The sequence below is a fragment of the Mya arenaria genome, chromosome 11, assembly GCF_026914265.1.
Source record: "Mya arenaria isolate MELC-2E11 chromosome 11, ASM2691426v1".
NCBI classification, from domain to species: domain Eukaryota; kingdom Metazoa; phylum Mollusca; class Bivalvia; order Myida; family Myidae; genus Mya; species Mya arenaria.
This window is the reverse complement of record NC_069132.1, coordinates 54,626,736-54,646,562: the sequence shown is the minus strand read 5'-3', so window position 1 is coordinate 54,646,562 and position 19,827 is coordinate 54,626,736. Positions and strand designations below refer to the sequence as shown.

The 19,827-nt window shown below is 35.3% G+C and overlaps 2 protein-coding genes across 5 annotated transcripts in view; one reads left to right on the top strand and one right to left on the bottom strand.

Annotated features, from left to right (window-relative positions):
- LOC128208036 (proteasome activator complex subunit 4A-like) overlaps positions 1-8,507 on the bottom strand; it is a 75,257-nt gene extending 66,750 nt beyond the window's left edge. The window contains exons 1-8 of the mRNA XM_052911330.1: positions 8,257-8,507; positions 7,021-7,161; positions 6,223-6,339; positions 5,661-5,705; positions 4,166-4,315; positions 3,298-3,361; positions 1,836-1,910; positions 650-772 (exon numbers count right to left, since the gene is read on the bottom strand). Of these exons, the coding sequence (XP_052767290.1) occupies positions 650-772; positions 1,836-1,910; positions 3,298-3,361; positions 4,166-4,315; positions 5,661-5,705; positions 6,223-6,339; positions 7,021-7,161; positions 8,257-8,459 (918 nt within the window). The 5' untranslated portion in view covers positions 8,460-8,507. The remainder of the gene's footprint in view (positions 1-649; positions 773-1,835; positions 1,911-3,297; positions 3,362-4,165; positions 4,316-5,660; positions 5,706-6,222; positions 6,340-7,020; positions 7,162-8,256) is intronic.
- A 117-nt stretch (positions 8,508-8,624) lies between these two features.
- LOC128209567 (putative deoxyribonuclease TATDN3) overlaps positions 8,625-19,827 on the top strand; it is a 34,040-nt gene continuing 22,837 nt past the window's right edge. For 3 of the 4 annotated variants that reach the window (XM_052913648.1, XM_052913647.1, XM_052913645.1), the window contains exons 1-5: positions 8,625-8,780; positions 10,322-10,404; positions 10,938-10,970; positions 12,390-12,463; positions 13,537-13,621. In XM_052913648.1, the coding sequence (XP_052769608.1) occupies positions 10,333-10,404; positions 10,938-10,970; positions 12,390-12,463; positions 13,537-13,621 (264 nt within the window). In that variant the 5' untranslated portion in view covers positions 8,625-8,780; positions 10,322-10,332. The remainder of the gene's footprint in view (positions 8,781-10,321; positions 10,405-10,937; positions 10,971-12,389; positions 12,464-13,536; positions 13,622-19,827) is intronic. The other variant, XM_052913646.1, reaches the window with a different exon arrangement.

Genomic DNA, 19,827 nt, shown 5'->3' with positions numbered 1-19,827 from the left:
GCTATTTTATCATACGGAGTACAGCCCCTTTAAGGGACCATGATTATGAACAGTTCATACTCAAGTGGCAAAATTGCCAATCATCATTTCTTTGTAACTCTCCTTTTAGTCCATATCTATGATGAAATTTGCTGAATGTTATTACTATTTGAAGATGACATTTATTTTTGTTAAAAAATGGAATAAAGATGATTCCTTGTAATTTACTAAAAGTGTTATTTTCACAGTAAGAGTCTGAACTCAGACTTGGGACTGTTTGTATCACAACCCCTAGTCTGAAGAATCCAGGTTCTTTGACTTGCTTAGAACCCTTGCCTAGATTTTAGACCTCAAATTAAACATCATTTTATTATACAATCTAAGCCTACTTCAATAGCTAAGCAGCATCAAGATTGTTTATACAAAATAACAACAATTATTTTCTTATAAAAATAATTTCAATTATTTTCCTATTAAAAAGTAAAAGTTCTGGGTAACAGGACGCATTTGCTATGGCATTCGAGTTTTCTCGGACACATTATCAGTCTCGCAAGAATGATAAGAATTATCACATAATAGCCTCATGAAATTCCTTTTCCTATCGAATTTCAATGGAAAGGGTCGCTCCATTAAAAACACAAGGAGTCATTTTATGCTTGGCCTAACTCACCATCATGGCGACAATCCATGTGATGTAGGGCTCTATCTCGACCTTGTTGTAGTTTCCCCGGTTCACCTGCACCATCTGTGTACCCACAGGAAGATTAAATACCCGCAGCAGACGTGTAAACACCTTGAAAGGGAGAAAAAACATATAATTCTAATTAGTTCCCTTGTTCACCGATACAGGAAGCTATATACCACTGTGCACTGTCAATGTGTGAAGGTGTGAAAAAATCCTACCTTACTAGGTATTCCAATAGTACAAACTTCTGTTGTTTGACCAATTATACCACGTGTTTGAAATACTGAAGTGTTGAAAAATTTTATGTACAATATACAGCTGTTCCTTATACAATTCGTATTGACCACCAATAATTTGAGGGCTTCACGGAGAGCGACATTGGGATGACAGATTTAAATTATCCTTTATTAATTACTTAATACAGTATTGCAATTAACTATTTATGTGCTTTGTACCATTGTTTTTTCAATATTTTTTATCATTTATGAACATGTGCTGTAATTCGCCATTTTCACGATTCAAAAATATTTGTCCAAACAAATTTGGCGGCTGATGAGATTTTTTCTCTGCGTCCTATTTATGCTATAAGTGGTATTAAATATTTTCTCTTGATTGTTTTCATATTTTTTGGCCTGTGTTCTATACATGATAGCGTCCTATACACAATGATTAACAGTATCACGACAGACTAATGAATACATGGGAAATGAATTGTATTTTATTACTGATCTAGGGGCAATAAAGATTTTAGTTGATTTTAGGCGTCAATTGAAATGATATTAGTTTCATTTTTTCGTTATCTGGATATATATTTGTGTGAATAGAACATGGACCAGTATTTAAGAAAAATTCAAATTTTGTAGTCCAATTAAAAGAAGTACTGAAGTGTTTTCAACATAAAAGTAAGTCTTTTCAATTAAGCTCACAAAAATATTGTACTTCAGAAATTATTAAGTTTATAAATCACATGACCAATGAGATATTTAAATAAGGATAGTGAATCAAGTTAGGAAATGACTTAAAATTCTTTCATTGTATAATGACTCACAGCTTGGGTTTATGAATCTTCCGTCAGTTTTCTTAACACGTTACAAAATATTTTATGCAAACTGAAGACCAATTATAAACTGATGTATCATATCACACTTTGCTACAAATGCTAACAATTTACCTTGGAGACATAGGGTGACCAGTCAATGTAGCCAACATTGTTATGGGCCAGCCTGGCAAACAGGGATATCAGGAACTGCAAATATATCATAAACAATTGTTATGGGCCAGTCTCACAAACAGAGATATCAGGAACTATAAATATATCATAAACAATTGTTATGGGCCAGTCTCACAAACAGAGATATCAGGAACTGTAAATATATCATAAACAATTGTTATGGGCCAGTCTCACAAACAGGGATATCAGGAACTATAAATATATCATAAACAATTGTTATGGGCCAGTCTCACAAACAAAGATATCAGGAACTATAAATATATCATAAACAATTGATATGGGCCAGCCTCACAAACAGGGATATTAGGGACTGGAAATAATTCATAAACAATTGTTATGGGCCAGCCTCGTAAACAGGGATAATCAGGAACTGGAAATATATCATAAACAATTGTTTTGAGCCAGCCTCACAAACAGGGATACCAGAAAGTGCAAATATATCAGAAACAATTGTTAAAGGCCATCCTCACAAACAGGGATACCAGAAAGTGCAAATATATCATAAACAATCAAAAATATAATAACAACTACAGGGACAAGCCCAGTAGTCTTAAATTAAAAAATACACCCTGTTATAGGACACGAGAAAAGGCCCAAACGACAAACATAATGGTAACCACATACACAAATACAAACACCACAAACAGACAAATCCCATTGTCTACATTCATCTTGGTAGGAACTTACAAGTAGATTTATCATCAACACACATGTACATTATACATGGGAACCTGATGCGAGTCCTCATGACCAAGAAAAACCCCACTTGTCCCACTTGGTTACCTCTAACCAAACTCACATGGGCTAAGCCGGGAATCGAACCCGGGTCACCTTGGTGAGAAGTGAATGCGCTAACCACTGTGTTAACCAGACAACCTAACACAGCTCATGTAGGAAACCTAATCTTTATCTGTATAATTTAGTACATAGAGTTTTAGGTAGGTTTTAAAAAGGACTGGGTGCTGCAGAAAAGGGCCAGGGTGCTGAGGGACAAAAGGGAACATTGTATCAGGCAGTGAATGATTACAGCATTATGAATTTCATAGAAAATGTTAGAAATCGTTCGTATTTAAAGTATTATATAAGGTTTCAACTACTTTATATGAAAAGTTTGTTTGAATTCAAAATCATATTTCAACTTTTAATCAAAACAAAAGAAATATTTGACTATCTTAAGCATTTAATTCTTTAAAGGCAGAAGGGTGTACATTCTGGTCTCCTTTAGGGCAGAAGTTTGCTTCCAAAATAGGACAGGGTGCTGCACCCTCCCATACCTCTCTAGCTAAAACACTAGTACATGACAATAAATGAACATTTTTAATCATATGGATATATGAAATCAAACTAACCATTCAATGTTACATTTGTTCACTACTTTGTTCATGAGATGAGGACTACATACCTTTTCCCAGGAAGGATTGTTCTGGAAGGAATCCCACATGTTTATCAGCTCATCAAACCATAGCCTGGGGAATACATCAAATACTGAAAACTTAACCTTCATGTTTGAAAAGAGATATTTATCTAACATGAACTGATTTGGCTTTAGGTGACATTATAACATATTTGTCAAATATATATGTGGGTTACTTATAGTTTACATTTTAATTTACAGCATTTGAAAGTGTTAATACTTGTAAATCAATAATAGCTAAATATCAAAATGTTAATTTTCTCAAATTTATTACAATAACTTATGGTATGGATGTTACAAAACACTGTTGAATTAAAATATTTTCACAACATGCAGACTTTTTTCTATAGTTCCCACGGGTCCGACTGTCAGACCCATTCCCCTAGCAAAATATATGATATTTTTCCCAATTTTACCAGAGATTGTGTATTCAACATCCTAATGAATTGTGTGAAGTAGGTTTGGGGAATTATGGAATTCAGAAAATTGTTGTTTTTCATCACATTCAGAATTCAGTTTGCAATATTAACCATCCTGATCTAATGCAATTTTTGAATAAATATTTACACTCACACAGATTGATATTTCAGCAATTCAGGTCTTTTGAAAGGAAACAGAAAGAAGTATTTTAATAATTTCCTCATTTGCAGGAGACAGAATTTTTTTTCTAAATTTTATGAAAAGTGCTTATTTTTTTCTCAAATGGCATTTTTTGCTACACAAATTTTCCAAAAATGTATATGCTTTTTTCCCCAACATGGACTCATAATTCAGAAAGGAACTACAACATCCTTTTCTCTCCTATAAATTCAAATGCACAATAAATACAATCATATAGGTAGCTGTCCAGGTATACCTGAATCCCCTGTCCATCTCCTCTGGTTTCTGGCAGGTGGGCAGAAAGAGTTCAAGGTGCTGCAGTCCCTTGATCACAGTCACATCAAATGGGCACAGCAGGGGACGCAACTCTTCTAGTATTTCCTGGGTGCTCTCCAAGGGGAAGTAACTACAGTGATACAAGTAGGAATTTTAACTGGTTGTCTTTAACCCTTAGGCTGCTGATGGCGATTTTAAAGGCTTTGCAAACAGCTTGGAACCAGACCAGACACCGAGTAACTCGGCGCTTGGTCAGTTTCCAAGCTGTTTGCCACTCAGTCAATATATCCGGAAAGTTTTAAGTAAACTGAAAGAAATTTAGAATAAACCAGACAACATTTTTGAGCAGACGACAATTTACCCAGCATGCAAGGGGTTAATCATGATTTGGCCCAAGTTAAAACTATAAATGAAGAGAGATATATACAGGTATAAACTTGGAATTCAATTCATACATCCCAACCATGTACAGTGTTCTCAATAAGAACCGGCTGCCGGCCAAAATGGACGGTTCAAATGGCAATAGGGCCGGTTCAAATTTGGAAAACTAAATGAATTTTCAGTAGAATAAGTAGAAGCTGGTCGGTTACTTTACCATTTGAGACGGTTAAATCTAAACTTATTGAAAACCCTGCATGTAACATAACTGAAAAATGTTAATCACAAAATCAATTAACAATTGTGATCCAAATACAGTTAAGCATAAGAAAAATCATTGTTTGCTTTATTAGGTAGGGTTGGTAGGAAGCTACAATAATCAGGGACACTTTTTTTATTATTTTGACATTTCTTGTGTCAGGCCATAGTAAAATAAATCGTCAAAAGACTCGTTGACAGCCATTTATATATACGGTCAAGATTAGTCTCTTGCAAATAGCGCTTTTTCTTGCAAATGTCACTCATATAATACATGTACTTAATGTCAAGATCAGTTTCTTGCAAATAGCGCTTTTTCTTGCAAATATCACCATTTCTTACAAATGTCACTCATATATTGCTGTAGTCATGGAGCTTTATTCTCTGTCTGACAGTTTATATTTAAACAAAAATTGTGTTTATGGCAGGAGGACAGTTTTTATTTATTCTTTTGAAAAAAACCCACTATGGTCAAAAGCTTTTATATCGGGTTGAATCATATTTTTTTTGTTAGGCCTTACATGTCAGGTAACATACAGAAGTATAAAACAAGACAGTTTATAATATATTGTTTTGGCTAGGTTTTAAAAAGGACATGGTATTAGTTGAAGTAATATTAGTTTGTAACTACCAATTATGTAGAGATTGCATGTATTTATAATCATATAAGTTTTAATCAAAAGACAAGAAATATGATACAGTCTCAGGCATTTAATTCTATGAAGAAAGGCGCCCATGCTGGACTTCATGAGGACAGAATGATGCTACCAAAACGGACAGTGTACAGAGGCCTCCCATAACTCTCAGGCAAACGGGTCAATCCGTATAATAGTACTTACCATCTACAGTCTCTGACCAGACTTTCAAGTGTCTGTACTAGGGTTCTGAAAAGAAGACAACACAAAAATTGTACCCATGTTATACATGTATTCTAGCTTGCATTATTAAGAAAAAACTCTCATTATGCACTATTGTTAAAGTATTTGACTTTACATACCAAATCATTGTCTTTAAATATTAGTTTAACAGACAACCACATATAACCATAAATTCTTGAAAATCCTTTCTCTTTTATTCAGCTGAAAATTATGGTAGATGTACTTCTTGTAGAAACAGTAATTTCCTATTTATTCTGATGGCATTTGTAGATTGATCAGATAAACTGTTATGTGAAATCATATATACATTTGTCTTCATGAAATTGAGGTTTTTCAAACAATATATGCAACTGTCCGTTCGATTTTGACATGGGTAAGTGAATTTACATACTCGTACCAATATAAGATAAGGAATTAATAAGTCATTAAAATCTTAAATTCATAGTATGCTCTTGCCTTGAAAAAAAGCAAATTAAAGTCCCTTAAACAAAAATAAGTTCAAATGGTAACAAAATTAACTTACGCTGGCATAAGAAGCAATCCATGCTGGTCATATGTGTTATACATCACATTGTCCACCAATTTATACAGAGGCCGCCATTGTATAGTTAGGTCTTCACGAGTCAGTAACTTTTTTTTTCTACAAATAAAGCCATAGAATTGCATGCGTTTAAAGATCTTTTTTTTTTAAACAAGCCTTTTTGGCATTATATATTATATATAAATTCAATTTACAAAGAAAGGAAGACATCAATCATTCATTTACTGAAGTAACCCTTGGAGGAAAAGTGTGCCTGGTGTTGGGCTTGAAAACATGACCATTGGAAAATGGGCGGCTGGTTATCACCAACACAACCATAATTATGCAAACTCGAACCACAACATAGTAACGCCATATATGGAGAAGTCGCCCAACATATGTATTATATAGGCGGTATGGGTATATTCATAAAAGTAGCTTGTCATACAGACTTTATATTAATTTACCATCATAAATTCTTAATCAATAAAACACCTTTAAAAAAGATATCTAATATTATACCTTGTAAAGTTTGACAGAAATAACATGTACTATATAATCCATATGGGGGATGACTTCTCTGTATATGGCACAACTTCGTAGTAGTGCGAGTTTTAGTGTTAGTACGACTTCTCTTGTAGTCTGACACCACTAAAATAAACCGTTTAGGAAACTTTGTCTGTGTATGGGCTCGAACACATGACTGCAAAAACATTTGCATTGCTCTTTTACCATGAGAGCTTGTTATTACTTGCACACACTAAACTTCATGTATGAATTCACCGGAAATAGGGAACTTACTTAAGAAGTGATGAAAGCATCGAAGCAAACTTGTGCACCAGGGACAGCTCTAAATCAGGGATCACGGTCAGCTCATACATCAAGTGGATGAAATGTAGCTGGTCATCTTTGGAGAACTTTAGTCCATAAAGTCGTTTGTAACTGCAGTACAAATAAATATGGTGATGATATGCGAAAATGTAACTTCATAACATTCTGCTTATATATACATACATTGATTATAGTTAGTTATACCAACATTTTAGTGGCTTTCATAAAACAGAAAATGTTTGCTCATAAAATAAAATAATTACATAATTTATGGTCATGAATGTCATCGGGAATATATCCCAGAACAACCTGTTTTCTATCGCCTAAGGATTATTTAGATTTCAATCATAAATAAGTGATAATAAAAGATAAATGTTTGTGTGTACCATTTAAAGCAATCATTCATCTTTGAAAAAAAAATGGCAGCTGTCATAGTTGTATTTGTCTTTAATACAACCTATTTTCGACCATGACCTTTAACTTTACTTCACAACAAAAGTTTGAGCACAGTATTTTTTATATTAAATTGTATAACTTGTTTTACCTGTGTAAAGTATTTTATTTCTTAAAAAAAGTAATAACATGTTAACGTATTTGCCATACAGTCACTTTATAGTTACTTATCACCACAAGAGGGGCAAAGGAATGCATCATCCCTTCTAATGGCTTTCATATGGGTACAAACTTATAATTTTAGAATAAGCAATAAACCATATTTAAATGCGCTTTTAATGTTGAGCACTATACTTAGAAAATGATAGGGCATAGGTTTTAGGCTCTGGTAGATATGTTAAATCTGGCAGACAAAAACAACATGCTTTTAAAGAAGTAATTAACACGTGAAATCATTCTAACTGAAGGGTTTAATTTAGCATTGATTAAAAATGACTAATTTGAGTTGTTTCAAGTAAAACAGGAATTTTTAACACTAGCATTCCCATTCTTTTTCAAATGAAGTTTTCTGACAGTTCCACTGTTATGGTTAACAATTGGAGCTCATTTTGACCAAAAGTGACGCAAAATAGAAGTGTTTTACCTATATTCAGGGGGCGGTCGAAAATAGGTTGTTCCAGGATTTCCTTTTTTAAGTCGCGAAATTATATTACAAATCCAATTTGATTATAAACCATTCAAAAAACAACTGTTTTTCCTGAATATCCATTCTAATTTATCTTCAATAATGATTAATGCAATATAATATCAAACCGTGAGAGCTGGTTAACCCAGTGTCCAACGCCAACTTTAATGTCTCGAAGTTGAACAGCTCGTCCCAGATTGGTTTTGATTTCTGCCAAAAACGAGTTCGATTCCAAGTCTAAATCATCTTTGTATGGTAAAAGTGTGTTATAAATTATTTCTTTCTGGGGTTTAAACCCCAAAAGCGTCTCCCGATCGCTTCTTTCTTCCATTTTCGACCGAAAACTACAAGTGACAGCCGATATTACTCAGCATGTTGGTTCTCCTGTCAAAATCAGATGACTTTAGTAAGCAGGATTTTGATTGGTCTAAATGGAGGCTGGAAAAAATACAAAACCAATGGAAAGACTTCTTTTAAAATAGACATTTCAGGGGAAGCTACTCTTAGTGAAAGAAATAATGAAATTTGAAAATCATGATGATGTGAAAAAACATGATGTGTTCTAGTTAATCTATCGACTGTCATTATCAGCGTCTTGCGTCATTCATTAAAATAGTCCTTCGAGAATCCGACTGCATAAATACAAAATCACGTAAATCTTTTTTTTGCTTGTAAATTATGTAAATAGCTAAACATTTGTTGACAGTTATGTTATTTTGTTCAAGCCAAAGATCCAATTAATATACTTAAATGTACATGTATATGTCGACAAGAAGTAACGGCTGAAAAGCATGAAAGACACTGTAATTAATGCGTCCTGGTCAATTGTTTCTGAACAAGAAATACTGGTGCTTTCTTCTATCACTATCAGATACTTGTCAAGAGATAGTTGTGTAGTGTCCTTTAACTCGGTATACACATTGGTCATGGTCAGTACTAAAGATGAACAATTTTGCTTTTTGGGTCAAAGGTCAAGGTTATGGTGATGTTAAATATAAAATTTATAGCCAGATGACACATCAAATTCAGGGAATTTTAGTATTAAGATATATTCAATTAAGCTAGTCCATATAAACAGCCACTTCAGTCTTTGACCATTTTTGTTCTGGCAACTCTATGTTAAGGGATCAAAATGAATGTCCAAATATTAAAAAAGTTCCCTAAACGTGCATTATTGTGGCTACATTTAAGCATGAAGCATGAATTGTGTTACCAATGAGTTATTTCCATGTTTTGATTCTGATATCTGAAAAAGAGAGTCACAAGATGTTAGGGAGTCCAACTTCATGCATTAACATTTATATAAACGAGATAGTTCATTTCCAATGTCATCCTCTTCTGTGGAAGTATTACTAGTGATTATTGATTTAGAATTTATTTTGATTGTTGTTGGGCCTAAAGATTATAATCTAAAGCTCTTCTTTCTTCTGCACATTTCTTTTAAATCAAATACATGTAGCTTCAAAATGCTTCTTTCGATTCCTCTTAAACTATTCTATGACAGTTCCATCCAATCATTTTGCCTTCATTCCAACCATTCAAACGGACGTGGAAAAATCTAATACATGTACTTGGTGTGAGTCTGCAATGCTTGAAATTTCAAACAATTTCAAAAAATAGTATCATTTATTAATGGTGTATAAGTTTGCTCTTGCTGTTACAATCAACATCTTGATTTGTTTAAGTTAGTTCTTAGACAGACTTCCATCAAAGAATGTTTTATATTGTTTTAATGGTCATTTTTTTAAAAACTTGCATGTAAACCACATGCACTTCTAAGTAAATCACACAGGTAGAAAATTTGTCCATTCATGCCTAGAAATCATCATGGGTGTAAAGAGTACCATGTTAGATTTTTGTTTGTTTCAGCAAGTACAGCGAGAAATTTCAGAGTGTTTTTACAATTAATCTGCCACATGATTGTTATACTTTTAACCTAACAAGTCATAAAAATTACTCACCATAACCTTACCCTAGCCAACGCCTAGCCAACGAAAGAATATAATTTCCTCGAAAAAAATATTTAAATATGTTGGGTAAAGATTAGCAATTCCCGTGGCTGGAAAAAGGTCCCGTTAGGAGTGTTGAAGAGTACATTGACACAAATACCAAATTTACACTATTTGTCATCAAATGATGACAAAAAATATCATAAAACATTAAGACTTTAAATTTGATTTTTATTTATTCCAGCAGTTTATGTAATGGCAGACTGTTTGGACCAGGTTGTAATGATTGACTGCCATTGTCACTTAGCAGACAAGGATTTCTTCCAGGTATGTAAAGGGATAAATTTGATATTTTCAAATACAAAAAATTCAAAAATAATACGTTCAATTGTACTGTATATAGAATTTCCAAGGTATAAATTGTCATTTTAGTGCTAGAACTCATTAACTGCATGTAGAAATAGAAGCAGTTATTGAGTTCTTGCAATAGGATGATGAATTTACATGAACCGGGTATTTGTGCCATTACCGCTATGCTTTTAGCTTAGCTTTAGGGAAGCTTTTTTGGCATGGGAAGATACAAGATAAAAGAATATGTATTTCATGTCGGATATAAACACAAATTATACGCACTAGCTCGCAGAGCTTTTTTCTGACAAAATGCAAATCAAATAACATTCTGGTATCAACAATGAAATATAGAACCTGGAAGGTAATAAATGCATTCAAATAAGATTAAAAGTTCAATAGTATAGCAAAATATTTCAGACATAAAATAATATCATATTGAACAATTGAATAAAATGGTTTTACCAATAGTTTTATTATGATGCATACATGTGTGAATTGCTGAATTTCAGGACATTGATAAGGTGATTGAAGATGCACAGAAGGTAAGACTCTTGAATTGTTGGAACTTCAGGTCGGCTTACGGAGAGCTCTTTTGATAACAAATACTGTTTAATCTGAAGAAATTGCTGTTTAGATATGTAATTTATTTAACTACTAAGCATGAATTCTTTTTTTTATAAGATGACAGCAAAATTGACGGCATATTTGTGGGGCTTGGCGCACAAAAAATAAGTATAAGAATGAAAATGTAGAGTGATGAATCTTATTTTCAATCATTTTTTGTCAAGCCCTCTTGCGAAGAGCTAGACATAGATGTCACAGTGGCAGTTCTGTGTATGCGCATGTGTGTGTACATGTGTTTGTCCGTGTGTCCGTCTGTTTGGACTGAGTTTGTCCATGCTGTATCTATTCTTGACCATGCATTATAGGATTTCCTAAATTTTGCCATGAAGGTTCACCATGATGAGGTGGCATGTCATGGTCTATATGTCATATGTCAAGGTAAAGATTGGAGGTAAGAGGTAAATGGATGAAATGATCCTTGTTCATGAGGTGGCTTGTCTCGCACAAGTTCAAGGTCTCTACCTTAAAGTTCAAGGTTAGAGGTCAAAAGTTGAAAAGATTGTTGTCTAGGCTATATCTTGACCATGCGTTTTAGGATTTTCCAAAAAATTGCCATGAAGGTTCATCATGATGAGGTGGCATATCATGCACAAGGCCCAGGCCTGTACCTCAAAGGTCAAGGTCATGCTAAGAAGTCAAAGTTTGATATGATCCTTGTTCGGTCTGTATCTTGACCATGCATTATACGATTCTCAAAAATCTTGCCATGAAGGTTCACCATGATGAGGCAGCATTTCATGCTCTCGACCCAGGTCTGTACCTCAAGGATTAAGGTCACACTTAAAGGTTAAAGGTCAAAATAAGTACTGTTGATTGGACTGTTTTGAAATTTATTTTAACAATGCATTATAGGATTTCCAAAAAGCTTTCCATGAAGGTACACCATGCTGAGGCGTTCAACTTCATGTTATTCTGTAATGTAATTGCATTGAAGAGCATTATGTCTATGTGAAAGTTGTGAAAGGCTCTTTTAAAAGGCTTGACTTGTCGTCATTTGGCGTCTATTCTTTTTATACATCTACAGCCATTGATACTATTCACAGGTTAGCTTATACTAATTTTTAGCTTGATTTCATTGAAAGCCAATAGCTTATAGCTTGAAGAACTAAGAAGTACGCTAAAGTCCATTTCCTGGGAACAAACCAGTAGTATTGTCCAGTTTCAAAAGCCATGATAAAGTATCCGTGGTAATGATAAAACCCATTATTTCTTAGGTGAAAGGTGGTCACCTTTACCACTTAACCACAATCACCCTTTTGAGGACTCTCACCCCTATATATACATAGTTTTTACATGTATCAACATATCTCTGACATTTTGACATTTTTTCTATGCAGGCAGGTGTGAAAGCAGCCCTGGTGTGCGCAACCGCTGTTGGTGAATTTTCTCGAGTGATTGAGCTTGCAGACAGGTTAACAGCAACTATTTATATTGTTCACGAATTTCTTTTCTTTTTATTAAAACTTACAACAGGATTATAAATATGCATGCATACTTAAAGTATTTGGCAGTTGAAACCTTATAAACTAGCGAAAAAAACCCATAGAATAACAAGCAAAATCTTTTTTGTCCGTTTTCTAAGTCATTCTTGTTCATATCTATGGTAGGTTGGAATTCCAAATTTTATTCAAAATGACACATTTTTCCCAATCAGAAAAGCCTGTTCCCAAATGGTGAAAAACAAAACTGATTTAAGGAGTAATTTAAGAACTATTATATTTTTTCAAGCACAGTTTCAGTACTCTGCTTTATTGTGTACTGTGGGCTTTTTGGCTAGGATAATCTTGTGATTATGAATGATTAATGATTTAGCCAGTTATATTTGTTACACAAGGACCAAATGGGAAAATTTGCACAGGCACTCATACTAATGTGTTCGAATAGAAAAAGTATTCTGGCATAAGCTTGATTTAAACTCAGTTCGCCAGATCATTATAAATTTTAAAACAGTCACTGAAACATCTCAGCTACAGAGATAACTGAGAATACAGGGTTATTGAAGAGTATTTAATTGTAACATGTGATTTTATTGAAAAAAAAAAGTTGTCTCCCCTGCCTCATGCATATTCATTTAAGTGAGATTTTGTCAATCAATTTTACCATGGTATGGATGAAGTGTAATAGAAAAAAGTGCTGTGGTTGCTGAAGGTGATTTTCTTTAATCCGCTACTAAGATAATATCATTCAGCATAGCTCTAAAGCCAATCAATGCCCAGATTCATAAATAATCTTCTACATATTTGGTTTATGTGGCTTGATGAATTTATTTATTTGGCTGGTTTGTAATAATGAAATGAGTTATTAACTGACTTGAGCTTTTACGATAAACCATGAAAAAGATTAAATCATACATCATATGACATATGCAACACACATCTTTAAATCATAATTTAATTTGATGATTTTTTGGCTGTGAATCAGGTTTAAGCCATTCCTACAATGCTGACTGATAAATGAACACCTTAGAATTGTGCTTTTTCAAAGGTTTCCTGATTTTGTGCTGCCGTGTCTGGGTGTTCATCCTGTACAGGGAGCATTGACAGGGGAACAGAGATGTGTCACTCTGCAGGTAGGCTGGTATTACAAGTAACGTCTGGGTGTTCATCCTGTACAGGGAGCATTGACAGGGGAACAGAGATGTGTCACTCTGCAGGTAGGCTGGTATTACAAGTAACCATGTCTGGGTGTTCATCCCGTACAGGGAGCATTGACAGGGGAACAGAGATGTGTCACTCTGCAGGTAGGCTGGTATTACAAGTAACGTCTGGGTGTTCATCTTGTACAGGGAGCATTGACAGGGGAACAGAGATGTGTCACTCTGCAGGTAGGCTGGTATTACAAGTAACGTCTGGGTGTTCATCCTGTACAGGGAGCATTGACAGGGGAACAGAGATGTGTCACTCTGCAGGTAGGCTGGTATTACAAGTAACTGTGTCTGGGTGTTCATCCTGTACAGGGAGCATTGACAGGGGAACAGAGATGTGTCACTCTGCAGGTAGGCTGGTATAACAAGTAACTGTGTCTGGGTGTCCATCCCATAAAGAGCATTGACAGGGGAACAGAGATGTGTCATTCTGCAGGTAGGCTGGTATAACAAGTAACCGTGTCTGAGTGTCCATCCCATAAAGAGCATTGACAGGGGAACAGAGATGTGTCACTCTGCATGTAGGCTGGTATTACAAGTAACTGTGTCTGGGTGTTCATCCTGTACAGGGAGCATTGACAGGGAAACAGAGATGTGTCACTCTGCAGGTAGGCTGGTATAACAAGTAACTGTGTCTGGGTGTCCATCCCATAAAGAGCATTGACAGGGGAACAGAGATGTGTCATTCTGCAGGTAGGCTGGTATAACAAGTAACCGTGTCTGAGTGTCCATCCCATAAAGAGCATTGACAGGGGAACAGAGATGTGTCACTCTGCATGTAGGCTGGTATTACAAGTAGCCCTGTCTGGGTGTCCATCCCATAAAGGGAGCATTGACAGGGGAACAGAGATGTGTCACTCTGCAGGTAGGCTGGTATAACAAGTAACCGTGTCTGGGTGTCCATCTCATAAAGAGCATTGACAGGGGAACAGAGATGTGTCACTCTGCAGGTAGGCTGGTATTACAAGTAGCCCTGTCTGGGTGTCCATCTCGTAAAGGGAGCATTGACAGGGGAACAGAGATGTGTAACTCTGCAGGTAGGCTGGTATTACAAGTTGCCCTGTCTGGGTGTCCATCTCGTAAAGGGAGCATTGACAGGGGAACAGAGATGTGTCACTCTGCAGGTAGGCTGGTATTACAAGTAGCCCTGTCTGGGTGTCCATCTCGTAAAGGGAGCATTGACAGGGGAACAGAGATGTGTCATTCTGCAGGTAGGCTGGTATAACAAGTAACCGTGTCTGGGTGTCCATCCCATAAAGGGAGCAGTGACAGGGAAACAGAGATGTGTCACTCTGCAGGTAGGCTGGTATTACAAGTAACTGTGTCTGGGTGTTCATCCTGTAAAGGGAGCAGTGACAGGGGAACAGAGATGTGTAACTCTGCAGGTAGGCTGGTATTACAAGTAACCTTGTCTGGGTGTCCATCCCGTAAAGGGAGCAGTGACAGGGGAACAGAGATGTGTCACTCTGCATGTAGGCTGGTATTACAAGTAACTGCTGAAATTTTGACATTACCTTTAGAAGTAGTTTTGTCATGTAAAGTGCATGTATTTAGCCAGAGATGTCGTCACCTTAGTGCAATTACTAAATAATTGCATATATAAATAGCCGCAGATATTGAATTTTTGCCATGACAATTTATCTGTTTTGAAGTAGACTGGAAACATTAACAACTAAAATTTGTGTAAGACTTATTTCTTAATTTAAAACAGTGGTTTACTGTAAAGGGTACTAAATTCTTTATTCAAAACAGAGGTTTACTGTAAAGGGTACTAATTCTTTATTCAAAACAGAGGTTTACTGTAAAGGGTACTAATTCTTTATTCAAAACAGAGGTTTACTGTAAAGGGTACTAATTCTTTATTCAAAACAGAGGTTTACTGTAAAGGGTACTAAATTCTTTTTTCAAAACAGTGGTTTACTGTAAAGGGTACTTAATTCTTTTTCAAAACAGTGGTTTACTGTAAAGGGTACTTAATTCTTTTTCAGAACAGTGGTTTACTGTAAAGGGTACTTAATTCTTTTTCAGAACAGTGGTTTACTGTAAAGGGTACTAAATTCTTTATTCAAAACAGTGGTTAACTGTTAAGGGTACTTAATTCTTTTTCAAAACAGTGGTTTACTGTAAAGGGTACTTAATTCTTTTTCAAAACAGAGGTTTACTGTAAAGGGTACTAAATTCTTTATTCAAAACAGTGGTTTACTGTTAAGGGTACTTAATTCTTTTTCAAAACAGTGGTTTACTGTAAAGGGTACTGAATTCTTTATTTAAAACAGTGGTTTACTGTTAAGGGTACTTAATTCTTTTTCAAAACAGAGGTTTACTGTAAAGGGTACTAAATTCTTTATTTAAAACAGTGGTTTACTGTAAAGGGTACTTAATTCTTTTTCAAAACAGTGGTTTACTGTAAAGGGTACTTAATTCTTTTTCAAAACAGTGGTTTACTGTAAAGGGTACTAAATTCTTTATTCAAAACAGTGGTTTACTGTAAAGGGTACTTAATTCTTTTTCAAAACAGTGGTTTACTGTAAAGGGTACTGAATTCTTTTTCAAAACAGTGGTTTACTGTAAAGGGTACTTAATTCTTTTTCAAAACAGTGGTTTACTGTAAAGGGTACTGAATTCTTTTTCAAAACAGTGGTTTACTGTAAAGGGTACTTAATTCTTTTTCAAAACAGTGGTTTACTGTAAAGGGTACTGAATTCTTTTTCAAAACAGTGGTTTACTGTAAAGGATATCTCAAGAAAGGTTATGGGTGTTGAATGAAAAAGTTATATAAAAATAGGTAAGTTTTAAACACATGAACAGATCTCAGGCTGTATTCACTCTCGTCTCGTGTCTGACTTTTAGACTCAGACTCAGAAAAAAAAAAGACTTTTAAAAGGCTCTGAATTATCTTCAGTATACCAGTAATAAATTTGATAAAAGGAGTGTAAATTATTGTAAGACAAGTTATTTGTAAGAGATTTAAATAATGCTGTTTTGAATCTTGAGTTGCAACTCAGACTGAAGGCGTTAGTGAATATGGGCCTTGGAGCTTGGTGGTGGTGTGTAAGCTTATTTATACTCGCACTTGGGCCTTGCCCATTCAGTGAGTGCTCTGTTAAGATTGTTAGTCATTTTAGGTTTTTGGAGCATAGTGCACAGACAGAATGTAACCCTGGTTAGAGCTACCCTGGTCCTTTAACGTGCACCAGTGTATTGCACTGTCAAATGGCGCCCCCATTTATCATCCCTCCTGGAAGATGAATAGTTTTTTTAGTGATGCGATGGGGATCGAACCTGAGACCACTGGATTGATAGTCAAGTGTGTTACCACTAGATCACGGATCCGCCTTGGGGCTGTATTCCTATCCTTGACCCTGGTGTGCGCAACCGCTGTTGGTGAATTTTCTCGAGTGATTGAGCTTGCAGACAGGTTAACAGCAACTATTTATATTGTTCACGGATTTCTTTTTTTTTATTAAAACTTACAACAGGATTATAAATACGCATGCATACTTAAAGTATTTGGCAGTTGAAACCTTATAAACTAGCGGAAAAAACCCATAGAATAACAAGCATAATCTTTTTTGTCCGTTTTCTAAGTCATTCTTGTTCATATCTATGGTAGGTTGGAATTCCAAATTTTATTCAAAATGACACATTTTTCCCAATCAGAAAAACCTGTTCCCCAATGGTGAAAAACAAAACTGATTTAAGGAGTAATTTAAGAACTATTATATTTTTTCAAGCACAGTTTCAGTACTCTGCTTTATTGTGTACTGTGGGCGGTTTGGCTAGGATAATCTTGTGATTATGAATGATTAATGATTTAGCCAGTTATATTTGTTACACATTAGGACCAAATGGGAAAATTTGCACAGGCACTCATACTAATGTGTTCGAATAGAAAAAGTATTCTGGCATAAGCTTGATTTAAACTCAGTTCGCCAGATCATTATAAATTTTAAAACAGTCACTGAAACATCTCAGCTACAGAGATAACTGAGAATACAGGGTTATTGAAGAGTATTTAATTGTAACATGTGATTTTATTGAAAAAAAAAAGAAGTTGTCTCCCCTGCCTCATGCATATTCATTTAAGTGAGATTTTGTCAATCAATTTTACCATGGTATGGATGAAGTGTAATAGAAAAAAGTGCTGTGGTTGCTGAAGATGATTTTCTTTAATCCGCTACTAAGATAATATCATTCAGCATAGCTCTAAAGCCAATCAATGCCCAGATTCATAAATAATCTTCTACATACTTGGTTTATTTGGCTTTATGAATTTATTTATTTGGCTGGTTTGTAATAATGAAATGAGTTATTAACTGACTTGAGCTTTTACGATAAACCATGAAAAAGATTAAATCATACATTATATGACATATGCAACACACATCTTTAAATCATAATTTAATTTGATGATTTTTTGGCTGTGAATCAGGTTTAAGCCATTCCTACAATGCTGACTGATAAATGAACACCTTAGAATTGTGCTTTTTCAAAGGTTTCCTGATTTTGTGCTGCCGTGTCTGGGTGTTCATCCCGTACAGGGAGCATTGACAGGGGAACAGAGATGTGTCACTCTGCAGGTAGGCTGGTATTACAAGTAACCATGTCTGGGTGTTCATCCCGTACAGGGAGCATTGACAGGGGAACAGAGATGTGTCACTCTGCAGGTAGGCTGGTATTACAAGTAACCATGTCTGGGTGTTCATCCCGTACAGGGAGCATTGACAGGGGAACAGAGATGTGTCACTCTGCAGGTAGGCTGGTATTACAAGTAACCATGTCTGGGTGTTCATCCCGTACAGGGAGCATTGACAGGGGAACAGAGATGTGTCACTCTGCAGGTAGGCTGGTATTACAAGTAACCATGTCTGGGTGTTCATCCCGTACAGGGAGCATTGACAGGGGAACAGAGATGTGTCACTCTGCAGGTAGGCTGGTATTACAAGTAACGTCTGGGTGTTCATTCTGTACAGGGGGCATTGACCAGGGATCAGAGATGTGTCACTCTGCAGGTAGGCTGGTATAACAAGTAACCGTGTCTGGGTGTCCATCCCATAAAGAGCATTGACAGGGGAACAGAGATGTGTCACTCTGCAGGTAGGCTGGTATTACAAGAAGCCCTGTCTGGGTGTCCATCCCGTAAAGGGAGCAGTGACAGGGGAACAGAAATGTGTAACTCTGCAGGTAGGCTGGTATTACAAGTAACCTTGTCTGGGTGTCCATCCCGTAAAGGGAGCAGTGACAGGGGAACAGAGATGTGTCACTCTGCAAGTAGGCTGGTATTACAAGTAACTGCTGAAATTTTGGCATTATCTTAAGAAGTAGTTTTGTCATGTAAAGTGCATGTATTTAGCCAGAGATGTCGTCACCTTAGTGCAATTACTAAATAATTGCATATATAAATAGCCGCAGATATTGAATTTTTGCATTACGGTGACAATTTATCTGTTTTGAAGTAGACTGGAAACATTAACAACTAAAATTTGTGTAAGACTTATTTCTTAATTTAAAACAGTGGTTTACTGTAAAGGGTACTAGATTCTTTATTCAAAACAGAGGTTTACTGTAAAGGGTACTAAATTCTTTATTCAAAACAGAGGTTTACTGTAAAGGATACTAAATTCTTTATTCAAAACAGAGGTTTACTGTAAAGGGTACTAAATTCTTTATTCAAAACAGAGGTTTACTGTAAAGGGTACTAAATTCTTTATTCAAAACAGAGGTTTACTGTAAAGGGTACTAAATTCTTTATTCAAAACAGAGGTTTACTGTAAAGGGTACTAATTCTTTATTCAAAACAGAGGTTTACTGTAAAGGGTACTTAATTCTTTATTCAAAACAGAGGTTTACTGTAAAGGGTACTTAATTCTTTATTCAAAACAGAGGTTTACTGTAAAGGGTACTTAATTCTTTATTCAAAACAGTGGTTTACTGTAAAGGGTACTAAATTCTTTATTCCAAACATTGGTTTACTGTTAAGGGTACTAAATTCTTTATTCCAAACATTGGTTTACTGTAAAGGGTACTAAATTCTTTATTCCAAACATTGGTTTACTGTTAAGGGTACTTAATTCTTTATTCCAAACATTGGTTTACTGTAAAGGGTACTTAATTCTTTATTCAAAACATTG